The sequence below is a fragment of the Talpa occidentalis genome, unplaced genomic scaffold (assembly GCF_014898055.3).
Source record: "Talpa occidentalis isolate TD23 unplaced genomic scaffold, MPIMG_talOcc4v2.1, whole genome shotgun sequence".
Lineage (NCBI taxonomy): Eukaryota > Metazoa > Chordata > Mammalia > Eulipotyphla > Talpidae > Talpa > Talpa occidentalis.
The window spans coordinates 23,896,799-23,919,149 of NW_026555331.1; the positions used below are offsets into that span (position 1 = coordinate 23,896,799).

The 22,351-nt window shown below is 37.9% G+C and overlaps 1 protein-coding gene across 1 annotated transcript; it reads left to right on the plus strand.

The window, feature by feature from the left end:
• The first annotated feature begins 15,926 nt into the window (after positions 1–15,926).
• On the plus strand, positions 15,927–20,992 carry KCNV1 (potassium voltage-gated channel modifier subfamily V member 1). Its single transcript, XM_037493223.1, has 3 exons — positions 15,927–16,727; positions 17,592–18,121; positions 20,406–20,992. Exons 1-3 carry the CDS (start codon positions 16,261–16,263, stop codon positions 20,915–20,917), a joined length of 1,509 nt encoding a protein of 502 aa, XP_037349120.1. The 5' UTR covers positions 15,927–16,260; the 3' UTR covers positions 20,918–20,992.
• The last annotated feature ends 1,359 nt before the right edge of the window (positions 20,993–22,351 follow it).

Here is a 22,351-nt window from a genome sequence, read left to right on the forward strand (position 1 = left end):
AAAAAGGAAAACTATAGGCCAATCTCCCTAATGAACACATGATGCAAAAATCCTCAATAAAATTTAGCTATCAGAATCCAACAATGTATCCATAAGATAATTCACCACGACCAAGTTGGATTCATTCCAGGGGCACAAGGATGGTTTAACATCCGAAAATCAATCAACGTTATCCAACACATCAACAAAAAGAAATATAAAAACCATATGATAATATCAATAGATGCTGAGAAAGCTTTTGACAAAGTGCAACACCCATTCATGATAAAAGCCCTTGAAATTCTTGGGATACAAGGAACATACCTCAACATCATAAAGGCCATCTATGACAAGCCAACAGCCAGTATCATTCTCAATGGTGAAAAGCTGAAAGCAATTCCATTAAGATCTGGAACAAGACAAGGATGTCCACTCTCACCACTGCTTTTCAATATAATACTGGAAGTCCTAGCCAGAGCAATAAGACAAGAGAAAGACATCCAAGGAATCCAAATAGGAAAAGAAGAAGTCAAACTATCACTATTTGCAGATGATATGATAATATACATAGAGAACCCCAAAATCTCCACAGAAAAACTAATTCAACTCATCAATCAATTCAGTAAAGTGGCAGGATACAAAATCAACACGCAAAAGTCAGTAGCCTTCCTATACACAAACAATAAATCTGAAGAAGAAGAAATCAAAAAAACCACCCCTTTTATTATCGAAACAAAAAAAATCAAATATTTGGGAATAAATCTAACAAAAGAGGTAAAGGACCTATACAAAGAAAACTATAAAACACTGTTAAAAGAAATAGAAGAAGACACAAAGAAATGGAAAGACATCCCCTGCTCATGGATTGAAGAATAAACATTATTAAAATGGCCATCCTACCAAAAGCAATATACAGATTCAATGCTATTCCAATCAAAATCTCAATGGCATTCTTCAAAGAAATAGAAACAATTATTGATGAAATCATATGGAATCACCAAAAACCCCGAATAGCCAAAGCTCTACTGAAAAAAGAAGAAGGAAATGGAGGCATCACACTCCCAGACTTCAAACTATACTACAAAGCCATAATCATCAAAACTGCATGGTATTGGAACAAGAACAGACATACAGACCAATGGAATCGAATAGAAAATCCAGAAATAAACCCACAGATTTATGGTCAACTAATCTTTGACAAAGGAGCAAAGACTATGCATTGGAGCAAAGAAAGTTTGTTCAATAAATGGTGCTGGGAAAACTGGGTCGCTACATGCAAAAGAATGAAGCTTGACCACTACCTCACACCATACACAAAAATCAACTCAAAATGGATTAAAGAACTAGACATAAGACCTGAAACCATAAAATACATAGAAGGAAATATAGGCGAAACACTACGGGATTTGCACATCAAAGACATCTTTACAGACACATCACCCAAAGCAGTGATAGTGAAGAGAAAGATAAACAGCTGGGACTACATCAAATTAAAGAGCTTCTGCACAGCAAAAGAGACAATAACAAAAACAAAGAGAAACCCCACCAACTGGGAGAACATTTTTGCACCCAACACTAATGATAAAGGACTGATCACAAAAATCTGCAAAGAGCTGATGAGACTCAGCAACAACAAAGAAAATAATCCAGTCAAAAAATGGGCAGAAGAGCTAAAAAGAAACTTCTCTGAAGAGGAAATGCAAATGGCCAACAGACATATGAAAAAATGTTCAACATCACTTGTAATCAGGGAAATGCAAATCAAAACTACCATGAGATACCATCTCACACCAGTGAGAATGGCACATATTAAAAAAACTAGCAACAACAAATGTTGGCGAGGATGTGGAGAAAAAGGAACTCTTGTGCACTGTTGGTGGGAGTGCAAACTGGTCCAACCACTATGGAGAGCTGTGTGGAGATTTCTGGACCTACTAAACATAGAGCTTCCATATGATCCAGCAATTCCACTCCTAGGTATTTACCCAAAGGACACAGAAACATCAATTCCAAAGAGCACCTGCACTCCTATGTTTATAGCAGCACTGTTTACAATAGCTAAGCTTTGGAAACAACCCAAATGCCCAAAAATAGATGACTGGATCAAGAAGATGTGGTACATATATACCATGGAATATTACTCAGCATTCAAAAAAGATAAACACATGCAATTTGCAGCAACATGGATGGCACTGGAAGGGATCATGCTCAGCGAAATAAGCCAAAAAGAAAAAGAAAAATACCGGATGGTCTCACTCATAGCAGGAATCTAGAAAACTTAAATAAGGGACCAGGAAAATGAATATAAGAAGTGAAAATCAAAATCAACAAAAAAACTATGAACCAGAGACACTTTTTGGGGGGTGGGGGGGCGGGAGGGGAAGGATTGGGGTCAGAATGGGGCGTTTGCAATTGTATGGGGGAATATAAAAATAAAATTTAATATTTAAAAAAAAAAAAATCTGAGAAGCATGATAATTTTATGGAGGCAATCCTCATAAGAGCACTGTGTAATAGAATGACTATTATCCTCAACACCATCATTGCAATAAACACAAAATGATCTGCCTAAGGCTCTTTCTTGTACAGCCCATTGCCACAGACCAGCAAAGGTACACCAAGATGTAAGTTAAATTTAAAAAATTATTCTACAGTAGATCAATTTAGTGTGATTTCAATGAATATCTTGGTAATGATCTGACTAAAAGGATCTATCACCGGGTATCTAGAATAATAATAAATTAGATATTTTTCAGAGCACTGAGTTTGAACATGCACATGGTTATAATTGATGTTAAAAGACTCCTGGAGATCTTCTAAGCCAGACAAAAGAAGCAGTACCCGAAAGAGGTGACATATTTTCCACAATTATCAGAAAGAATAAGCAAGTCCCAAAACTAGCCTATCTATTAAAAGGAAATGTCATTAGCTCTGGCTTGGAAAACTGCAGATTTCTCTAGATAAGCAAATATTTCCAAACCTGAATTTTGAGAATGGGTACATTGAACAGAAGCATATTATTATTTCTGATAAGTCATTGTCTATACAATCTGTAAGTATTTAGAGCCAGATATGTGATCTGACCTGAGAATACAGTAATGAGCAATACAGACAAAACCACTATCCTCCCGACATTGACATGGTTACACTGCAGTGATGTGAGGAGGTATTAAGTATTAACATATTTTTATTTCCTCACCTTGTAACTGATGTTAAATACAACATGGGGGATATTCAACAGAAGATCTTGATGTGTAGCCCAGGTCATTACAAATGAGTGGTTGAAGAGGTAAATGGGAAGGACAGAAGACTTGAAGGCCATGGAAAAAACGGAACTGAAAGCTTTTAATTGGGGCCAGCATTACATGATTTAATTTTTTAATACTATGAAGCAATCTGAGGGAATTTGGTAGAAATTGAGAGTGTAAGCAAAGAAATATTTAATGGATACCAAGAGATGATAGCTCAGACTGCTAACAATGAAGAAATGGAGAGGTGATTGGATTTGAAAAATATTTTGGGAGGAAAACAAATCTCTTTATTTTTTTAATGCAAAGACACTCCATAAAGGAGCCTATCCTTTGTAAAACACTTCTTGACAATCTAAAAGGATTCCAGAAGAATTGGGAAATATTAATAGGAAAGGCTCTTCCAAAACTGTAGCCATTCATACCCTGTACCACCAAACACAAGTAAGAAGGATTGCCCTTGCCAAACACACTCCATAGATTCATCAATAACAAATGGCCTCTTCCTGAAATTAGAAGTTAACAGCCCTAATCTAACATCCACAACACTAGGGGTGGGGAGGATGAGTAGAGTAAGGCTACTCTGACATCAAAAATCTATGGTGAGCTGAGGCAGAGCCATCAAAAGGCAAAGAAGAAAAGAGAACAAATATTTTAAGGATGTGCTGAAGCACAGCTTCATGCAATAAATAAGACTCGCTGGATGCTTAGAGGAGCAGTGATCGAACATTCCAGGTGTGCAGTAATCAGAAACCAGCAGGCTCCTTTTGTACCTAAGAATCGATTTTACAGAAAGGCAGATGGTAGTAGTGGCTAAAATCATGAAGAAATGATGGCCTTTGTGTCTACATCACACTCCAGGGAGAAATGACTGCTGAGAATTTGCCACTTCATTTTTTCCCATCAAACATAAAAGTAGTAATGACCGAATATTAGTAATACCTTTATGTTGTATGTCCAGGAAAGAAAAAATATGACTTTTAAAATGTTTCACATAGGATCTCACTTAATCCTCAAATATTCCAATCCCCATAAACATATCATCCTTTTGCCACCAAAAGAAAGCTGGATGCCCCTATGGCAGGGATTTATTCTTCCTTTCCCTCTAGTGTCTTAGGGAAGATGCTTCTATCTCACTGTCTTAAGATATATATTTCAATTCTCTATATATGCTGTTTCCTTTTTACCTAATGACGCTATCCCATCTAAGACTTAGAACTTTTCAGATTCAGCTATCTAAACTACGCCTCATTGCAGGTTACTGAACAAGTCCTGGGAAACAAAAAGAATTAAGAGTTTTCAGTTCTCACCACCAATGAAAAACTTTGTGTTACAATTGCAGGCCACACTAAAAAACAATCATTCTACATGGTTGTGGGTATCTCTAAATAACAAAATGCATTTCCATGGCAAATCTGCCAAACCAATATTAAGATGAAACACCAATAGTCACAGGGATTGTGAATGATGTAAACACTGTTGCTATCTCTTAGAAGCTTCAAACATAAATCAGCCTCTCGCAAAGGTCATTCTTATTTTCAATTTGACATTTTACAAAAGAACTACTAAGCATAAAAATTTGAAAAGATGACATGGATTTCTTTCATGATATTTGTGTTAATAAAACAGCTAATTCACCTCAGTCCTGCTGTGAGGAGGAGAACACACCTTGAGTATACACAATGCACTAGGTATTATTGCAAGTTTTGTCACTTGTGTGGTAACTCACATCATGGCTTTTTCTAAAATTAAATATCTGTGAAATATTTACTGACTCTGATCACTCCAAATGAATTTATGACTCAAGAAATATCCATCATGTGAGCTCTTTAATGTTTTCTACAGAAAAAAAAAAAAAGCAATTTAAAGGCGTTGCTGTCACCAGACATAACATATGCCCATTAATGAATGTACTTGGCAGGGGAAATAGATCCCAAAATTAAATAAGTTCAAACCATCAGATAGTTATAGAGAAAGTCTACCTTTGTAAATATGTCACATCCCAATGAAAAATATTTCATATGTATTATTTGAAGCTTGTTTATTAATTTAAAGAATCAAAATTATATGGAAAAATTGTAAAGAATTCTGATTTCAAAATTCAGGGTTTACTGATAAAATTCCAGGAAATTTTGTACAAATTTGTAAAATTTTGTACAAATATTACACATAAAATGTATGTTTTATTAAACAACGTTCAAGTAGGTTTGAAATATTGGGAGTGAACAGTATCAAAAGTATCTAAGGAACATTTAGCTAAAAATTTGCACTCTGTTTTGTTATTTCCATATCGAACTGTATTCTCACATGTGAGGGAGTCATTTGATAAACTGAGTTAATAAAGGAAAGATCAGATTGACGAAATACAGGGAAGTGAATAGAAAACATCACAAAGACATTCTGGAGGTAGCAACTCTCATTTGCAATTTTAGAGGTAAAATGATTAGCTGGAAACTAGAAAGGTCATTTAGGGTACTATGTCCTTAAGAAGATTGACCAAGGAAACTGAAAAAAAAATTCAACTTTTTATAAATCTGGAAGCCTTGGAAGTTCAGCTGTGGAACACACATGACAGGTTGTTTCTACAATGTGTGCCAATGTCCATCTATAAGGACCTGCAACACCTCCATAGTTATTACAAGAGAACAGTGCCATTTTATTGTATGCACATATACATAATTTAAAATATATGCACACATACTTATATAGTTAATCCTTTTGTTTAATGTGCCATCCCTATGCAATGATGGTACTCAAAATTGATCACAGGTTCAAAGTTTAATGCATGTACATATTTCATTAGATGATACTAATATTCTTTTGTATTTCTGGTCTATGACATTTTTCACAGTCAGTCCAAGACAGCCATCTGGAGGACTGCTGGAAGACTTAGATAATTAGTCTTGTCTCTGTTAAAGAGCTCATGGCTCCTTGTGAACCCTCCTTCCCTAGGATCTCAGGAATGTGTAGCTTAGAGCATGTTTCTCATCAGAGCCCTACTAACATTTTTGGAAGAGCAATGCTTTGTAACCCATATGGTGAAGGGCATTTAGCATAACTAAGATCAACTCTAGGTAGCATTCTCTATAATATTTTCAAAATATTGTGGCAGGTGAAAACAGCCGCTGCGGCCACCAACACAGTGACCATATTTTCAAATATCTCTTAAGGAGGCAACACTGAAACAAATTGAGAACCAAAACTTAAAATTAGGAAGGCAACGTGGTTATGAAGGAAAACTTGGGGGAAGATAGAAACATCAAGTGGATCAGCTACCTACAAATACACATTGATGATGAACCTCAGTAGGTCCTGAGCTCCTCTGTTGTTTATTCAATACCATGGTTTTCTGGAGGGCAAGCATTTGCGCGATTGCCTTGATTTAGCTGCTTTTTCCCAAGAGATTGCCATTTTAACTTGACAAAGTGACTAACAAACTGTTTTTATGATATTTATGATTTTTTTAATGAATGATGAAGTCTATCACTCACTAGGAAACCTGACAGTATTTGTTGACACAATTTGTTGACAGTATTTGTTAAGTGAAAATCATAATTTTGGAAAAGTTTTTTCTATAATATGCTTGATAACTTTTCAATACTTAAAAAGTTTTCTGATGAAAACTGATGAAGCAAAAGGGCTTCTTCATTTTATTTAAATAAAGATACCATACCTTGGGATCTGCATAACTAAGGAACCAATGTTTTCAAAATGAATAATGCATGAAATAATAAAATCATGCATGGATAAAAATATCCATTCAAAGGACATGACAGACCTATGGATTTTAATGTAACTAAAAATATAAATTTTATTGCTATAGTTTCAGATTTCACTTTGGAATTAAACTGCAAGTTCTAATGTAGCACAGAATATACACAAAATCATAAACAGCAGTATTAAAATGTCTCTCACTTTTCTACCTGTTTTAAAATATATTCTTATTTTAATGTCATTTTTAGAAAATATGTTAACATGTATTATGCTTGTTGCTATTGTTTTTAAACAACTAAATAGTCCTTTAATTTTTGTTTTAATTTTCAATTTTTTAAAGATTTATTTTATTTATGCATACAAGAACTGGGGTACAGGCCAGAGGTGTGGGAGGTGAGAGGATTCACCAGAGACAGAGCAGGGAGCAGAACAGGCACATAGATTGAAATACACTGCCGAGGGGAGCAGCGGGCAAGGTAAGAGAGGTCTGCTATGCCATGTCGGTTAGCTCCCTGGTTAGGGATCGAACATGTCAATTACTGGGGATAGCTTGATAGCACTGAGACTTTAACCCCTGAGCCACCAGGGAGGCCTCTGTTTTAATATTTAAATGATAAATATAGCCCAGGTCAGCATAAGCTTTTGAAACCTTCAGTAATTTTTGAGAGTGTAAAAGGATGCTAAGAGTATGCCTTGAAGTATCAGTCAGCAACCTTCTATCAAAACCATATTTGAAAACCTAGAATCTTGAAAACAAATGCTTTAATAGCATCCCTAAACCAGTACTTATTATATAAGAAAGTAATCTCCACCAATTCACAGGAATTGTGGGGACCACTCACTTCATGACACTTTTTGCCTCAGAGTTAGATGCTCATTTAAATAGGAGATGAAAGTAAATCTTTTCTCTAGTGAACTTGGCTCCAACTGCCGTGGTCGTGTTCAAGCACCTATCTGATCATGTACACCCTAACTTGTTTTTATTTTACCATTAATCATTCAATATATATTTATAAAGACTTTTGTTGCTAGTTAGTAATATTATTAAGAGTATAAAAGTGAAGCAAGTCAGAAATTGACTGCACAGAGTCTTCTCGTAACCTATGCTAGAAAAAAAGACATTCTGTTATACTTTCCTATTTATTTAACAAAATCAAATGGGAAAATTATTCCTAGAATGTTTCTGGTTTCACATTTTTAAAAATCAAATTAAAATATCTTTTCTATATATGCATATAAAATGTACTCTCTAAAACTGCTTGTTCTTCTCAAAATTTCCATTTAGTCAGTCATGATCTGTTCTTGATTTTTCACACACTTCTGCTATCAAAAGTGAAATGTGACCCACAGTTATTGTAAATATTGCCTCTATTACTAAGTTTATTCTCCAAATTTCATTTTTAAATCCCTATTTGCTTTAATTCTCATTTTTACAAATTACGTGAGACCTATTTTCATCTAAAAAGTTACAAATTTTTTCTTGCTATATCTTGCAGCTGTCATGAAAATAAAACATTCCCAGTTACTAAAATGGATAAATTTGAGCTTACAGAAAATTGTAAAGCAGACCTAGATAAATTTGCTTTGATTTCTCTCTGGATTCCCATTTGGTTTAGATTTCCGGGAAATCTGTTTGTGGGAGAACTGGAAGGCCAGGTCTATAACTGAGCTATCAATCAGTTGCAATGGTGTAAGGAAGAAGCCATATGGCTCACTGTTATTTTCATGTTGAAAAATGACAAATTTTCATATTCAGTTCCCACCAACAAAATTACTCTATATAGAAAAATATGTACTCTGGAAAGCATGCACTGATTCAGGATTCTTTTTCCAAATCAACAAAATTAATGCATACCAACTGAAACCCATACTTTCTTTTTTTTTTTCTGAACTATTATGAACATATAGCTAAGTGTAAAGTATAGCGATTCTGTAGCTCTAACAGAATTGTGGTTATCTTATTTTCATGCAGTGTATTTAATATCTAAAATGCTTGTTTAAAACAATGCTGTTCCATGTGTTTAAACTGAGAATAGATTAATAGCTATTCTATACAGGTTCACAGATTTCAGCACATGTGTCCTAAAAAATTACTTCATATTTTTCTTTAATTAAAATGTGAAAGCACAGGCAATATATTGATCATGGTCTATATGTTTTTCTTTAAGAAGAACATGTTTGAAATGCCATGATGACACTGTTTAAAGGAACTACACCATATAATGAAATTTTTTATAAAGCAAAATTGTCTTCCCCTTATCTATCTCTCCTATTTTTCTTACATTGCTTCTGATTATTCACTTTTCTAGCACAAAATAATAACATTACTCATTAAAAACTTTATTAAATTGCTGTGTATGTTTTTTTTTAATTTTTTTTTAATAGAGGCATGTTTTATTTATTTATTTATTTATTTATTTGTGTGTTTTGTTTATACATGCACTGGGTACAGTCAGAAGCACGGGAGGGTGAGAGAATTCACCAGAGCCAGAGCAGGGAGCAGAGCAGGCAGAAGGACCGAAGTACACTGCTGAGGGAAGCAGCGGGCGGCAGGAGAGGTCTGCGCGCCATGTGGGACCCTCCTCTGGTGGCCGGGGAGCAGCCGGGGATCGAACCGGCGCCACAGAGGCTGCAGGCAGCTTCACAACCCAGCGCTCAACTGCTGCACCACCGGGGAGGCCCATGCTGTGTATGTTTTGTATGACTTCTGTATATCATATATGTGATGCAAATGATATATATTTTCTATCTGTATTATTTGTATACTTATAACCACACTCCAAAGCTTGCAAAAGTATACCTCTGTAAATATTTATTGATTGAAAACTTTTCCAATTTGGAGTTGATTCCAGGAAAAAACAAGAAAATACAAGATATAAAACTTAATAACATTATAAAATACAAAGACTACTTTTCATCTAATCACAGAAAGAAATTCAATTTTACTGAGTTCCTTGATAATGAAAAAAAAAACACTAAAAGAATAAGTCTAAATGTAATTTTACTTCTAATATTTATAAATCATATATTCAATAAGAAGCAGTGTTTTTTTGGCTTTATATAACTCAAACTCTATCAACACAAGGGAATTTGATAGAGCCAGATAAAAAGGATTTAATTAGAATTCTCAAATTCAATATTGGGCTCACTTAACAGCTTACAGAACAAGATGAGCAGGACACTTGCCCTATTTTTGCACCATTGCTTCCAAATCTTGTTTATAAAAGTTAAACTTCAGTGTAATAATAGGAGCTAATCCAATGAACAATGTGGTTGGTCACTGTGACTAATTCTATGCATTTTCTTGGTAACTCAACAAATTTCACTTTGTTTTTGTATATCATAGTGGCACAGTGAGAACAACTTAATGATCAGTACAACCAACTGCCCCTTTTATGATGGTGAGAAGAAAGATCCATTTATTAAAATATGAAATCACAGGCAATTTACTGGTCACAGTCTATATAAAGAAGAGTCATTCAAAGCACAGACTAGGAATTTTCTCTTTGTAAAGTTATTTTTAAAAATGAGAAGAGCATTTCTAATAGTTATTTCTCATCATCTTATTATTTTCATAGTAATGTCTTTCAAAGGCTTGAACCAAACAATGTTTAAGTTTCTACTCTTAGTAGATATCTACTATCAGTAGGATAATTGAGAAATTATTCAAATAGTGTGATTTTGATGTCTTATCTATAAAATAAGAAGGAGAAATTTACCCTCCACATAAGATTATGTGAATTAAAAATGAGATAAGCTCTTACCTTATTACCTATGCACATAGTAAGTGTTCAATAAAATGGCATCAGAAAAACTTGCCTAAAACAACATCATCTCAGTGTCATTAATTAATAATAATAAATTTGACAACAATACTAACAATGTACTAAACATTACATGGATTATCACATTTAATTTTAAAACAATAACATGAGGTCAGTACTATCATTATCCTTATTTTACAGACGAGGAAAATGAGACTTTTCCTTATAAACTTGTTAACATTGCACAGCCAATAAAAGACAGAATGGAAATTAAATATGTAAAGGTAAAAGCTTTATTATGATATTAGCCTCAACACCACCATCATCAACCTATCCCATGATATCTGTAGCAGACTAGGCTATAAAAAATGAGATCTTGGGTACCTCCAAAGATAATTGCCTCCCCTTGGAAGGAATCCAGAACAAGCCCACATTAAGCTAAATTCTGCACTAGAGTGGGCTGTTATACAGTTGGGAGGATTTATTCCAAGCACCTACAAGGCACATGAAAGATGAATAGATAGAATTTGTCAGATTTCTCTCTACCTTTAAACATATCCCAATGCAATGAAGGGAAAAGAGGACAGTCATCTTGTCTATACACAAAAGTAATTAAAACATTACAATTAGTACATTTGACTGTCAGTCGCTAGATAACTAAACACAGAGTGAAAGATGGATCAGCAGACACATCCACAATATATGACCTGCAAAGCTAATGAATAATCAAAATTAAAGGGATTTCAGTGTAAACTAATGATGCTACATTGAATGGGTAAAATGAAATGGTAGAGTTTACACAAGTTGAATTCTATGAAACTCCTTAATAAAACTTATTCACTCATTATATCTCCCCAGTCCATTTAATTACTAAAAATATAGATTTGCAGTATTTCAGAGATAAATTAATAACAAATTTCAATGACTTATGATCATATATGTATAATCATTTAAAGACAATCATAGAAATAATTTCATAGCAACGTAATAGATTATTTAATAGGTCATAGAAAAATATTATATGAGCATATTTATATTACTATAAAAACATAATCATTATTTTTTCAAAAACCTAAATTAAGGGGCCTCCCTGGTGGTGCAAGGGGTTAAGCACCGCACTGCACTATGAAGCTGCAAAGCACTATGAAGTAATCCCCAGCCTCTGCAGCACGAGTTCGATCTCCGGCTGACCAAAGAGAAACCCACATGGTGAAGCAGACCTCTCCTGACTCAAGCCTGCTCCCCTCAGCAGTGTACTTCGGTCAATCTGCCTGTTCTATTCCCCACTCTGTCTCTGGTGAATGCTCTCACGCCCGCATCTCTGGCCTGTACCCCAGCTCTTGTATGCATAAATATTTAAATCTTAAAAAAAAAAAAAACCTAAGTTTAGTGCTCTAAATTTTTAACAACAGAAATCTTATGTGAGTCAAATAACTTTTAACTTTGGTTTTCATAATTGCCATCGAATCAGATATTTAAAGTATGTTGTGATTTTTCTTTTGATCTAGTTTCAAAAGTGATTGTTAGGAATACATTCTGTTCATTAATAATTTTAGAAATAGTCATAGAAATTGAAAGAATTAAAAATACTAATTGTACCCAGAGATTCAATATACAAATCAATATCTGGAAGACTGGATAAAGTCAAACAACAGTAGAGCAGATTCTTTCATAGCAAGACTATTCATGGAAAATCACCCAGGTATACCATCTGATGACTAGGGAAATTCATCCAAAGCCATTAGAAAGTCGAGTTTCACATCTCAGCACTGTGCTACCTCCTACATGACAAATCACATTCCTCCCATGCTATGTAGGAATGAAATCAAAAAGAAAGCAAGACCTCACCGCCCCCAACTACTTATCAGCAATTCTCCTTTTACTTCTTGACATACTTCAGAGTATATCTCAGGTCTGATCAAAGACCTGGGAATACATTCTTTGAACGGACATTTCCCCCTCTTATTTTTCATATCCCCTGCATTAAGCCTTCTGACTCAAACCTGGGCAACCAGTGAGGCAAGGGAGACAATAGATTAACAAAACAGATAAAAAGGCAGGTATTTTAATTACAAAGGAGACTCTATATTTTAAAATGGATCATTTTGTGCATATACTCCCAGTTAACTAGTCATCATTTCTCTAGTTGTGATTGTTTTAATTCACATAACTTTTCAAAATCACAATTGAAGTTCAATTGGAAATTTTAGGCCCCTTGCAATTGAGATGAAATCTGGAGTCAGAAAGACCTGGGTTTCAAAAATTCCCTATTTCACCTGAAAATTTACTTAGTAACTGTGAGCCTCTCAGTTGAGATCTATAACTAAAGATGACAATACTTACATCCTGGGATCAGTGTGAGAATTCAGATGCTCACCTTGGCCCTGACACATACAGGGTAGTTATTATCATGATTCCTTCTAATCACCGTTCATTACAACTAAAGTACAGAAGCCTGTGGCAGTAGAGGCTTGCAGTCTCAATCACCTGTCACTAACCTCTGATTATCTGATAAATATTTCCTCTTCATCTAAAATTATCACTTTCCTCTAAAGGTTTTCCTCTATTTCCACCAAAAATCTAAGACCAGGCCAGAGCTGCATTGCTAATTTTTGATTAATTATTCACACTAAGTAATGAATATGGTTCAACTCTGTGCCTGTGAACTCTTGCCTTTCTCAATGCCCAAAATAATCTACAATTGACATGTTTCCAATGTGCTATCTTAAAGAAAAATTAATGACACATAGTTTATACTAAATATGAGGAACTATTTACTGGGATCATTTTAACCCCTTCATACATTCTATGTATAACAGTTCTCTATAAAGAAGTATAGGTAACCAAGTGGATAGCTGAAAAGAACCATAACTTACAGGGAGTTGGGGGGAGGTAGGGAAGGCATACTATGACTAAAAGTAAATAAATAAAGCTGCCCAGGATAAACCAATGTGCAGTCAGAGCTGAGAACAATGCCCTGAGTAAAAATGGCAAATTCAAAGAAGATTTTTTATTGCTAAATCATGTCCATATATTTCAAATCCCTCTTCAAAATTTATTCCATGTACTTTTCAGTAAGCATATTATATTTACTATATTCTATTGCATATTAGTGCATGTCATCTAGTATGCTTTTTACTTAAAAAAGATCTTATCTGGCTTTAATTTAAAACACAATAACCTATTAATGATATATTGTTTTTATGCATTTTGATGGATGTTGCACTTTTTCAATGCCAAAAATATCCTCAAAAGAAAAATGCAAATTGCACAAAAACAGTATCTTGTCCCTTTGTGTCATATAGTGCCTGTCACCTAGTGCATAAACATTAGTTGAAGAGAAATGCCTCTCCTTTTGAAACTTGTAATCAATCAATAAAAGCAAAGCCATTTTATTTAAAAATCACACAAAAATGACATATCCCAAAGATTTTGTTTGTGTGGGGATTAAATTTGAGCTGCATGACCCTAAGTAAGACACTTCATTCTCCTGTGCCTCAGTTTCCCCTCTGTAACATAGGCGGACTGCTATCACTAATTACTAGTATTAAGAAAATGTAAGGTCCTGCATGGGCAAATGGCCTACAAAATTTCCTGGCATGTTGGCTGTTTTTATTAAAACCTGGAGTGATACTGAGGAAGGCATTGAAGCTCATGAAGTAGATAACAGTTGGGGCCACACAGCCAGTCTGAACAGTCACGTGTCAAGCAAAGCCAGAACTAAACAGCCACGTTTCAACTCAATCTATGAAAAAAGCTCTCCCTGCTGCATCAAGCTGCCTGCTCATCCCTTTATATATACTTTCTAAAACTACTTGCTAGAAAACAAAGGAGATGGGCTGGCTCACTCTCTCTTGCAGGATTCGGAGAGGCTTGCTGGAAATAACAAGAAAGCCTTGAACCGTGCCATGCAAAGCAGTTAATATAACTGCTGTAACCCTGAGTTTAGCAGACTTATTCAACTGAAAAATAATGTTCTTGAGCCTTTGTGAGCACACAGATTCAGAGAAATGGGAATCTAATACAATAATTCTTGAAGTGTCTTCAGGATGAATATAATATTCAGTGTCATCAAGTGCTCGCTTCCTCCCCCGGTCTCACCTCCCTCCGCGCCTAGCATTCCCCACAGCTGGTGCTGGGAACTGCAAATGGCTCGGAGCGAGCGCGGGCGGGGGCGGCCACTCTGCGGTAGCCAGCCGAGGGGCCAGAGCCGGGAAGCAGGTGCAGGCGCGGCGAGGCTGGGCGCCGGCGAAGGGCTTAATTGGTAGCACAGTGCCCGAATCTGTCAAGTCTGACCTCACCTGGAGACCAGGATCAGGAAGGCCAGTAACCAGCAGTGACCCCTGAGCACAACCAGATGTGCCTGGAGCCTCAGGTGAGTCCCCCTGCACTGTTCCCCATCCCGGCCCCAGGTCCAGCAGATCGGCTGGGGCGCGACTCCAAGGAACCCCGTGGGTACACTTCTAGCCTCACCTGGGCGCGGTGCTCAGCTTCTCCCCTTACCGAGGCGTGGTTACTATTTAAACTCCTGCCCCAGCCCACGCCTGTTCTATTCCTTGTCTTTTTGCCTTCCCTCCTCCTAAAAAGAGAGCTCCGCTGTGTGCCTGCGAACAAGCCTAGAACACCTGTTCTCTGAGGAACTTGTAAGAACAGAAAGGGCTAACCTGAACGGTGCAAAGTGCCTCAACGCGCCCTAGAAGCTGGCATCGGTCACCCCTAGTTCTAAGGGACTCGTTGGGATTTCAAATAAAAGTCATTATTCTGTATCCTATTTCTCAACCAGGAAACCTGAGAAAGAAGGGAGAAGAAAATGGACCGTGAGTGACGTGAGTGACCGAGTAAAATGAGAATAGCTGGTAGCAAATGATGCGGGTTCCCTCACCAAGAACACCCTCCCCCCAGGGCTCATACCCCCATCGAACGCTCCCGGAAAGGCCTATGAAGTCGCAGTGAAAGAAGAGGGAGGAATATATATAGCTCTCTCCTCAGGTTGGAAGGAACGCATCCCAGTCACCATCTCCTCTGCTTTCTGAACTTTTCGTTTTCATCTCTGCGGGTAGGAGCGAGTCTCGCCATCCCCCGAGCTTGCACTAAGAGTCAACTCGTCCTCCGCCACCATCCCTGCTCCCGGCACCCGCCCCACCTCCAAAGAGGGGGGCTTTCTCTCCGTTCCTCTCCGGGGCTGGAGATCTGGATCACAAAGTTGGGGTGGGGGCTCGTGGGCCCGGAGAAGGGTCTCGGTTCCTGGCAGTGCGCCCCGGGACCATCCTTGACCTGGACCACATCTGACCATTTTCCTGGGCGCGACCGTTCCTCCCCGCCCAGCCCCGCGCCCCGACACTTGTGCGCTGCTACGGTGCCCTCGCCGTTCCCCAGCCACAGAGGGGGAGCGCGCACCGGGGGTGGAGAGAGAAGGGGTGCGCCGCTGCAAGGCACCCACCTTGGGAGCCCGGGAAATCCCGGCTGCCACCAGGGGCCGCGCCACCCCGCTCACGGGACCGAGGCTTCCGGCGCGCCCCCAACTTTGTGGAGACCTCAAGGCAGCAGCGGACAGGATGGAGCTGCCTCCCCGAGGTCGGGCGCCGCCCGACTCGCCGCTGGACAGCTGCTCCCTGACCTCGCTAGACTCCAGCGTCTTTTGCAGCGAAGGCGAAGGGGAAGCCCTGGCCCTAGGGGACTGCTTCACCGTCAACGTGGGTGGCAGCCGCTTCGTGCTCTCGCAGCAGGCGCTGTCCTGCTTCCCGCACACGCGCCTTGGCAAGCTGGCGGTGGTGGTGGCCTCGTGCCGTCGCCGAGGGGCCCTGGCCGCGGTGCCCAGCCCCTTGGAGTTCTGTGACGACGCCAACCCGGTGGACAACGAGTACTTCTTCGACCGCAGCTCCCAGGCTTTTCGCTATGTCCTGCACTACTACCGCACAGGCCGCCTGCACGTCATGGAACAGCTGTGCGCGCTCTCCTTCCTGCAGGAGATCCAGTACTGGGGCATCGACGAACTCAGCATTGACTCCTGCTGCAGGGACAGGTACTGGGAAGCGCAGAAGGCTGGGTTGGAAAGGTGGGGGCAGTAGGACAGAGAAGCAGAGGTAGAGACTGGAGGCTTTATAGGAGCCTAGTTCAACCAGTTCTGGGCTAGACGGTAAACAGGGTGGGGGCTGGAAAGTGCCCAGGCTAACTTTTCAGTGGAACCTTTTGAACTTTCTGAGCTTTGCATTGTCTGTTGTTTATCTATTTATTTCTTGAGTGAGTGAGTGAGTGAGCCAGTGAGTGAGCCAGCGAGCGAGCCAGTGTCTATTCATGTCTAACGCACAGAGATCAGGTCTGCAATAAACATTTGGTGACTGACTCTATAATTAAAAAAGCTCTGCTCCAAATGATGCATGTAGAGGGAGGCAGGTTTCAGAATGAGGTGTTATCATTTATCAAACCTAGGCCACTAACTTTAAAAGCTTGGATGGAGGGCGCTTTAAATGCCAAAGATAGAAAGTTGGTTCCTTGACCAAATGATGGTGGGACTTTGATGATGACTTTGCTATTATCTTGCTTTTATGCCATTTCTTCATAAATACCTTCCCTTCACACACAAAAAGTTTCCATATGGCAAACTTATGTTCTTCTTATGAGAAAATTGGTAACAGAATGCATCAGATTTGCTGGGTAAAAATCGTTTTTTATATAAACTTCCACCAAGCAATGGTCGTTTTAAAGTCATAATTTCAAGTGAGACATTTTTGAATACTGTGGGCAGGAGACAGTCTAGGTAAATTACGAATGGACATTTTTCTGTATTTTACCAAAATAAAACACATGACCTCACTGCCCAGTTTAATTCTTTTATATTTTAAACAATAAAAAGTTAAACTAATCATCAGGTTGTCTTGTCTAAAAGATACTTCAGAAGAAAGGAGCTGAGCGAAACTTTAGACTTTAAGAAGGACACCGAAGACCAGGAAAGTCAACACGAGAGTGAGCAGGACTTCTCAGAAGGACCTTGTCCCACTGTCCGCCAGAAGCTCTGGAACATTCTGGAGAAACCTGGGTCTTCCACGGCTGCCCGAATCTTTGGAGTCATCTCCATCATCTTTGTGGTGGTGTCCATTGTCAACATGGCCCTGATGTCATCTGAGTTAAGCTGGCTGGACCTGCAGCTGCTGGAAATCCTGGAGTATGTGTGCATTAGCTGGTTCACCGGGGAGTTTGTCCTGCGCTTCTTCTGCGTTCGGGACAGGTGCCGCTTCCTGAGAAAAGTGCCAAACATCATAGACCTCCTTGCCATCTTGCCCTTCTACATCACTCTTCTGGTAGAGAGCCTGAGTGGGAGCCAGACGACTCAGGAGCTGGAAAACGTGGGCCGTATCGTCCAGGTGTTGAGGCTGCTCAGGGCTCTGCGCATGCTCAAGCTGGGCAGACATTCCACAGGTATTCTGATTTCGCTGATGCCCCTTAATTTGCCATTCTTTGTAAGAATAGTGCTCTGATCACAGTCCAAGGGAAGTGACTGAATTTTACTCAAAATTTACAACTCCCATTAATCTCAAAATAGATATAGGGAAGCCAAACAGAGTTTTTATCCCAGGTGTAAAGAGGTCTCTCACATACTTTATCTCCATAAGACATTTGATAGACAATTTGATCATAGAACAAACTAAAATTATTTTAGTGCAGTGCCCAGAAGATTTACAAAAATTAAAGATATTCTTCTTCTAGAAGGTTCTAGATAAAATATGCATAAACCACATATGAAAGATGCACAGAAGTTGCATATGCTATATAGGGACATCAGTCAGTTTCTCTTCTGTGTCCAAGGAAGTGCTTGCTTACTACACACGTTCTTTGGCAGAAGAGAATGTCAGTCCTCCCAAGAGAGATGACCAGATGCTGGTAGCCTGCTCATAATTTTTGAAGAAACAATGGAAATATTTGCCTTGGAAGAAAAAAGAAGACACTAACTAAATGCTTTTTCTAGCATCTGAGAATTTCTTGTCCCTAATCTGGAATTCAGGAAAGAGAAGGTAATAAGAATACTTTAGATTTATGGATGCATAAAGCCTCAAAAATCTAATGAATATTCTCTCTCTCTCTCTCTTATATACACACAACTGAACTTGAATGTTACAGTCAATATCAAAGAAAATCACACAAATCCATTCATCCTTGCATCCTCCAGAGCAGTGATTCTCAGTGACTGGCCTTGTGGCTATTGAAAATTCTGGAAAAAAAAAAATATATATATATGTATATACATATATATAGCCTTGTTTTAGTATTTAATGAAAATAAGAATCCCTCAAAATAAGATTGTGAAAATGTAAATTGTGAGCCTCAATCCCTAGAGAGTCAGATACTTATTTACTTGTAGGAGTGGGATCCTGGGGCATACATTTTAATAAGCTCACTAGAGAAGAGTACCATATTAATATAATAAGTACAAACACAAGGCATAGGACTACAAATCATTTGGGTAAAGTGTCCTATACCCACCTTATTTCCCCAGATACGTGCCTGAATGGTCATCTAGAGGAGGTTGATAGTAGCTGTCCTTATAAATGCAGGGAGAAGTTAACCTCAGATATATTTTTTTCACATCTCTGAGGTAATTAGGACTTATCCAAATATAATTTTGGTAGTGTATTTTCCTAGCTACTCTCACATTCCAGGGATTTGATAATGGGGTTTCCAACAACTTTTAGAAGTACAACTCTTTGTTTCCTGACACATATAATGGGATGCTTTCTTCTAGTATTTATAAACTCTTCACAGGATTCAATTTAAAAACACCCAGTAAAGACTACATTATTTCCCAAAAGAAAGGAAAAAGAAAATAATAGTAATTTCCACAATGCCACCTCTTCAAAGGTTCTCTCAGTTCTAAAGCAGTACAGTGTATTAATAAAGCTTTAATTTATGAAAAAGATATCAATACTTGCATAAATATTTAACAATTTTATCTTAAGCATTACTTTTAGCAAAATATACAAATAAATTACATCCCCCCATGCATTAACTATAAATTAAACTTGAGAGGTATTCTAGAGTAGTGTGCAGGAGGACAATGCATTCTCCTGGTGAAAATCCTTTACTTCCTCTGACTTTCAGGCAATGATACTACCAATTATTTTAACTTCATTAGGAGAGTGAGAAAGAAAGGACACGTACAACATAATAAGACAGAAAACAATGGCATACGAAAACTGTGAAGTAAGGCATTGAAATGCTGCTCTGAATATGTGAAGCTTCCACATGCAATCCTGCAAATACTATATATATAGCCCCATATGCTGTACAGATAGCCCATATATACTTTAAAGTACAGCCCACAGTCTATATATCGCAGTCTATACAAATATCCCATTGTGTAGACTAATGTACAAATTTCTATCATATGTTGTCTCCTTTTAGCTCATCTCTTAACTTTATTTTATACACATGATAGCATTAATAAATATATGAGAGAATTAATACATAAAATTGTATCTTCCCATCCTCTTCAGTTGGCCCCATCAACCAGACTATGAGTAATCTGAAGACACAAAGATGATAGCTCATCATCTTTGTATCCCCAGAGCATTTTCCACTGCTGAGGACAAAAAAAAGATGAGCAAGGCATGTTAGTGGGTGTCTGGCAGGGAGGCAGAGGGGAAGTGAGGAAAGAGGAGCAGGAGGGCAGAGAAGTCCATGACTGACAGTGGTTGTTCTATTACAGGGTTACGCTCCCTCGGGATGACAATCACCCAGTGTTATGAAGAAGTCGGCCTACTGCTCCTATTTCTGTCGGTGGGAATTTCTATATTTTCAACTGTGGAATATTTTGCTGAGCAAAGCATTCCCGACACAACCTTCACAAGTGTCCCTTGTGCATGGTGGTGGGCCACAACCTCCATGACTACCGTGGGGTATGGGGACATTAGACCAGACACCACCACAGGCAAAATCGTGGCCTTCATGTGTATATTATCAGGAATCCTTGTCTTGGCATTGCCTATTGCTATTATTAACGATCGTTTTTCTGCTTGCTATTTCACCTTAAAGCTCAAGGAAGCAGCTGTTAGACAGCGTGAAGCCCTAAAGAAGCTCACCAAGAATATAGCCACTGACTCATATATCAGTGTTAACTTGAGAGATGTCTATGCCCGGAGCATCATGGAGATGCTGCGATTAAAAGGGAGAGAAAGAGCAAGTACGAGAAGCAGTGGAGGAGATGATTTCTGGTTTTGAATTTACCTACATTTTATTTACAAAAGCTTGTGTAAAACTAATATGATTGATCAAGCCTTGATATGGATGTTTGTATACTGCTGATGAGTCTCTTTTGAGTACTACCTGTCTTCATGTTTGCTGATACACTGCTTAGTCTATTAGAATAGTTTGTGCCCGCCCCCAAACAATTACACATTGTTTTGACACATTTGAGAGTCTAATAGTCAAACAGTTAACACAAACCAATGCAAATGGGCCAACAGATGCATGCCTGAATTGTTGAATATGAAAATATCCCCTTGCAATACTACAACAAAGTTACAAGTTTTATGTATCTCCAATTTTAAACTCTTTTACTTGAACCCTAATTTCTTTAAAAATTGAAATTAAATTGTGTAGCCTAGAGAAATGATGAGTGAACATTTAAGAATGCACTCACCAACTTTGCTATATAAATATATCCTTCAAGTACATAAATCATTTGTTCCATCAGTTAAGTGTAGACTACAATAAAAATCTTCACAAGAGAAAACCCTCCTTTTACATGGTCATAGATTGTTTCTCTATCTGCCCTCCAGCACAACCCACATCACAAATGGACTGAGTTATATATCCCATTGTTACTATTGGAGTTGAACAACTAAAAACTACTTAGAATGGAGGATAGGGGTGTCACACAAAGGCTTCGAGAATATGCATATCTTCATTCTCCCCAGTGAGTGCAAAATGTGGAATAAAGAAGATATTTCTTCATAATCCATGAAATTCAGGTCATACTATAAAAACCCTATTGATTTTTTTTGTTCAAGCTATATTTCTCAAATCATTGTGCTCGCTTCAGCAGCACATATATTTTTCAAATCATGAATATGTAGTAGTGAAGTAGTAAACATCCTAAATTTCTACACTGAAATGACTAAATAGTCTTATTTCATAAAATGAGACTAGTGTGTTGAATGCCATCTCTGGAAGAACTTGAAGACCTTTTATTTGTTAAGAAAAAGGCAGTATGGATAGTTTTCTGACTATTGGGATAAATAGCAAGTGTTCAACATGCACGTGTTTTGACAGTCATTTATGGTAATAATGAAATCCTAGCCATGCTGTTATACATTTAAAGTCAAAATTACCTTAAGATTCCCAAGACTCCAGAAAAAGAGATTTGTATAAATAAGTATAATGTGTATCACTTTTAATACCTACATTCTCAATGGGATGAAATCTGGTTTTTGGCAACCAAAGAGATCTTATTCTTTTTACTATAAAATACAAAAATACATGTGGTACATAAGGAGATATACAGTATACCCATGGTGTTAAGGTTTCATGAAGTAGGAAATAAGGAAAAAATACCTAAGATACTTCTTGACAGGACTGGGTTGTGATAAGAAATAAATGCTGAGAAATACTGTTTTAATATGTTGCTATACTATATTTCATCAAATCTTTTAA

Bases quoted from the DNA above. Each gene is read 5' to 3' on its own strand.
- KCNV1 (XM_037493223.1), top strand. From the start codon at position 16,261: ATGGAGCTGCCTCCCCGAGGTCGGGCGCCGCCCGACTCGCCGCTGGAC. The intron at 16,728-17,591 runs GTACTGGGAAGC...CTTGTCTAAAAG, and splicing joins GACTCCTGCTGCAGGGACAG to ATACTTCAGAAGAAAGGAGC. The intron at 18,122-20,405 runs GTATTCTGATTT...GTTCTATTACAG, and splicing joins GCTGGGCAGACATTCCACAG to GGTTACGCTCCCTCGGGATG.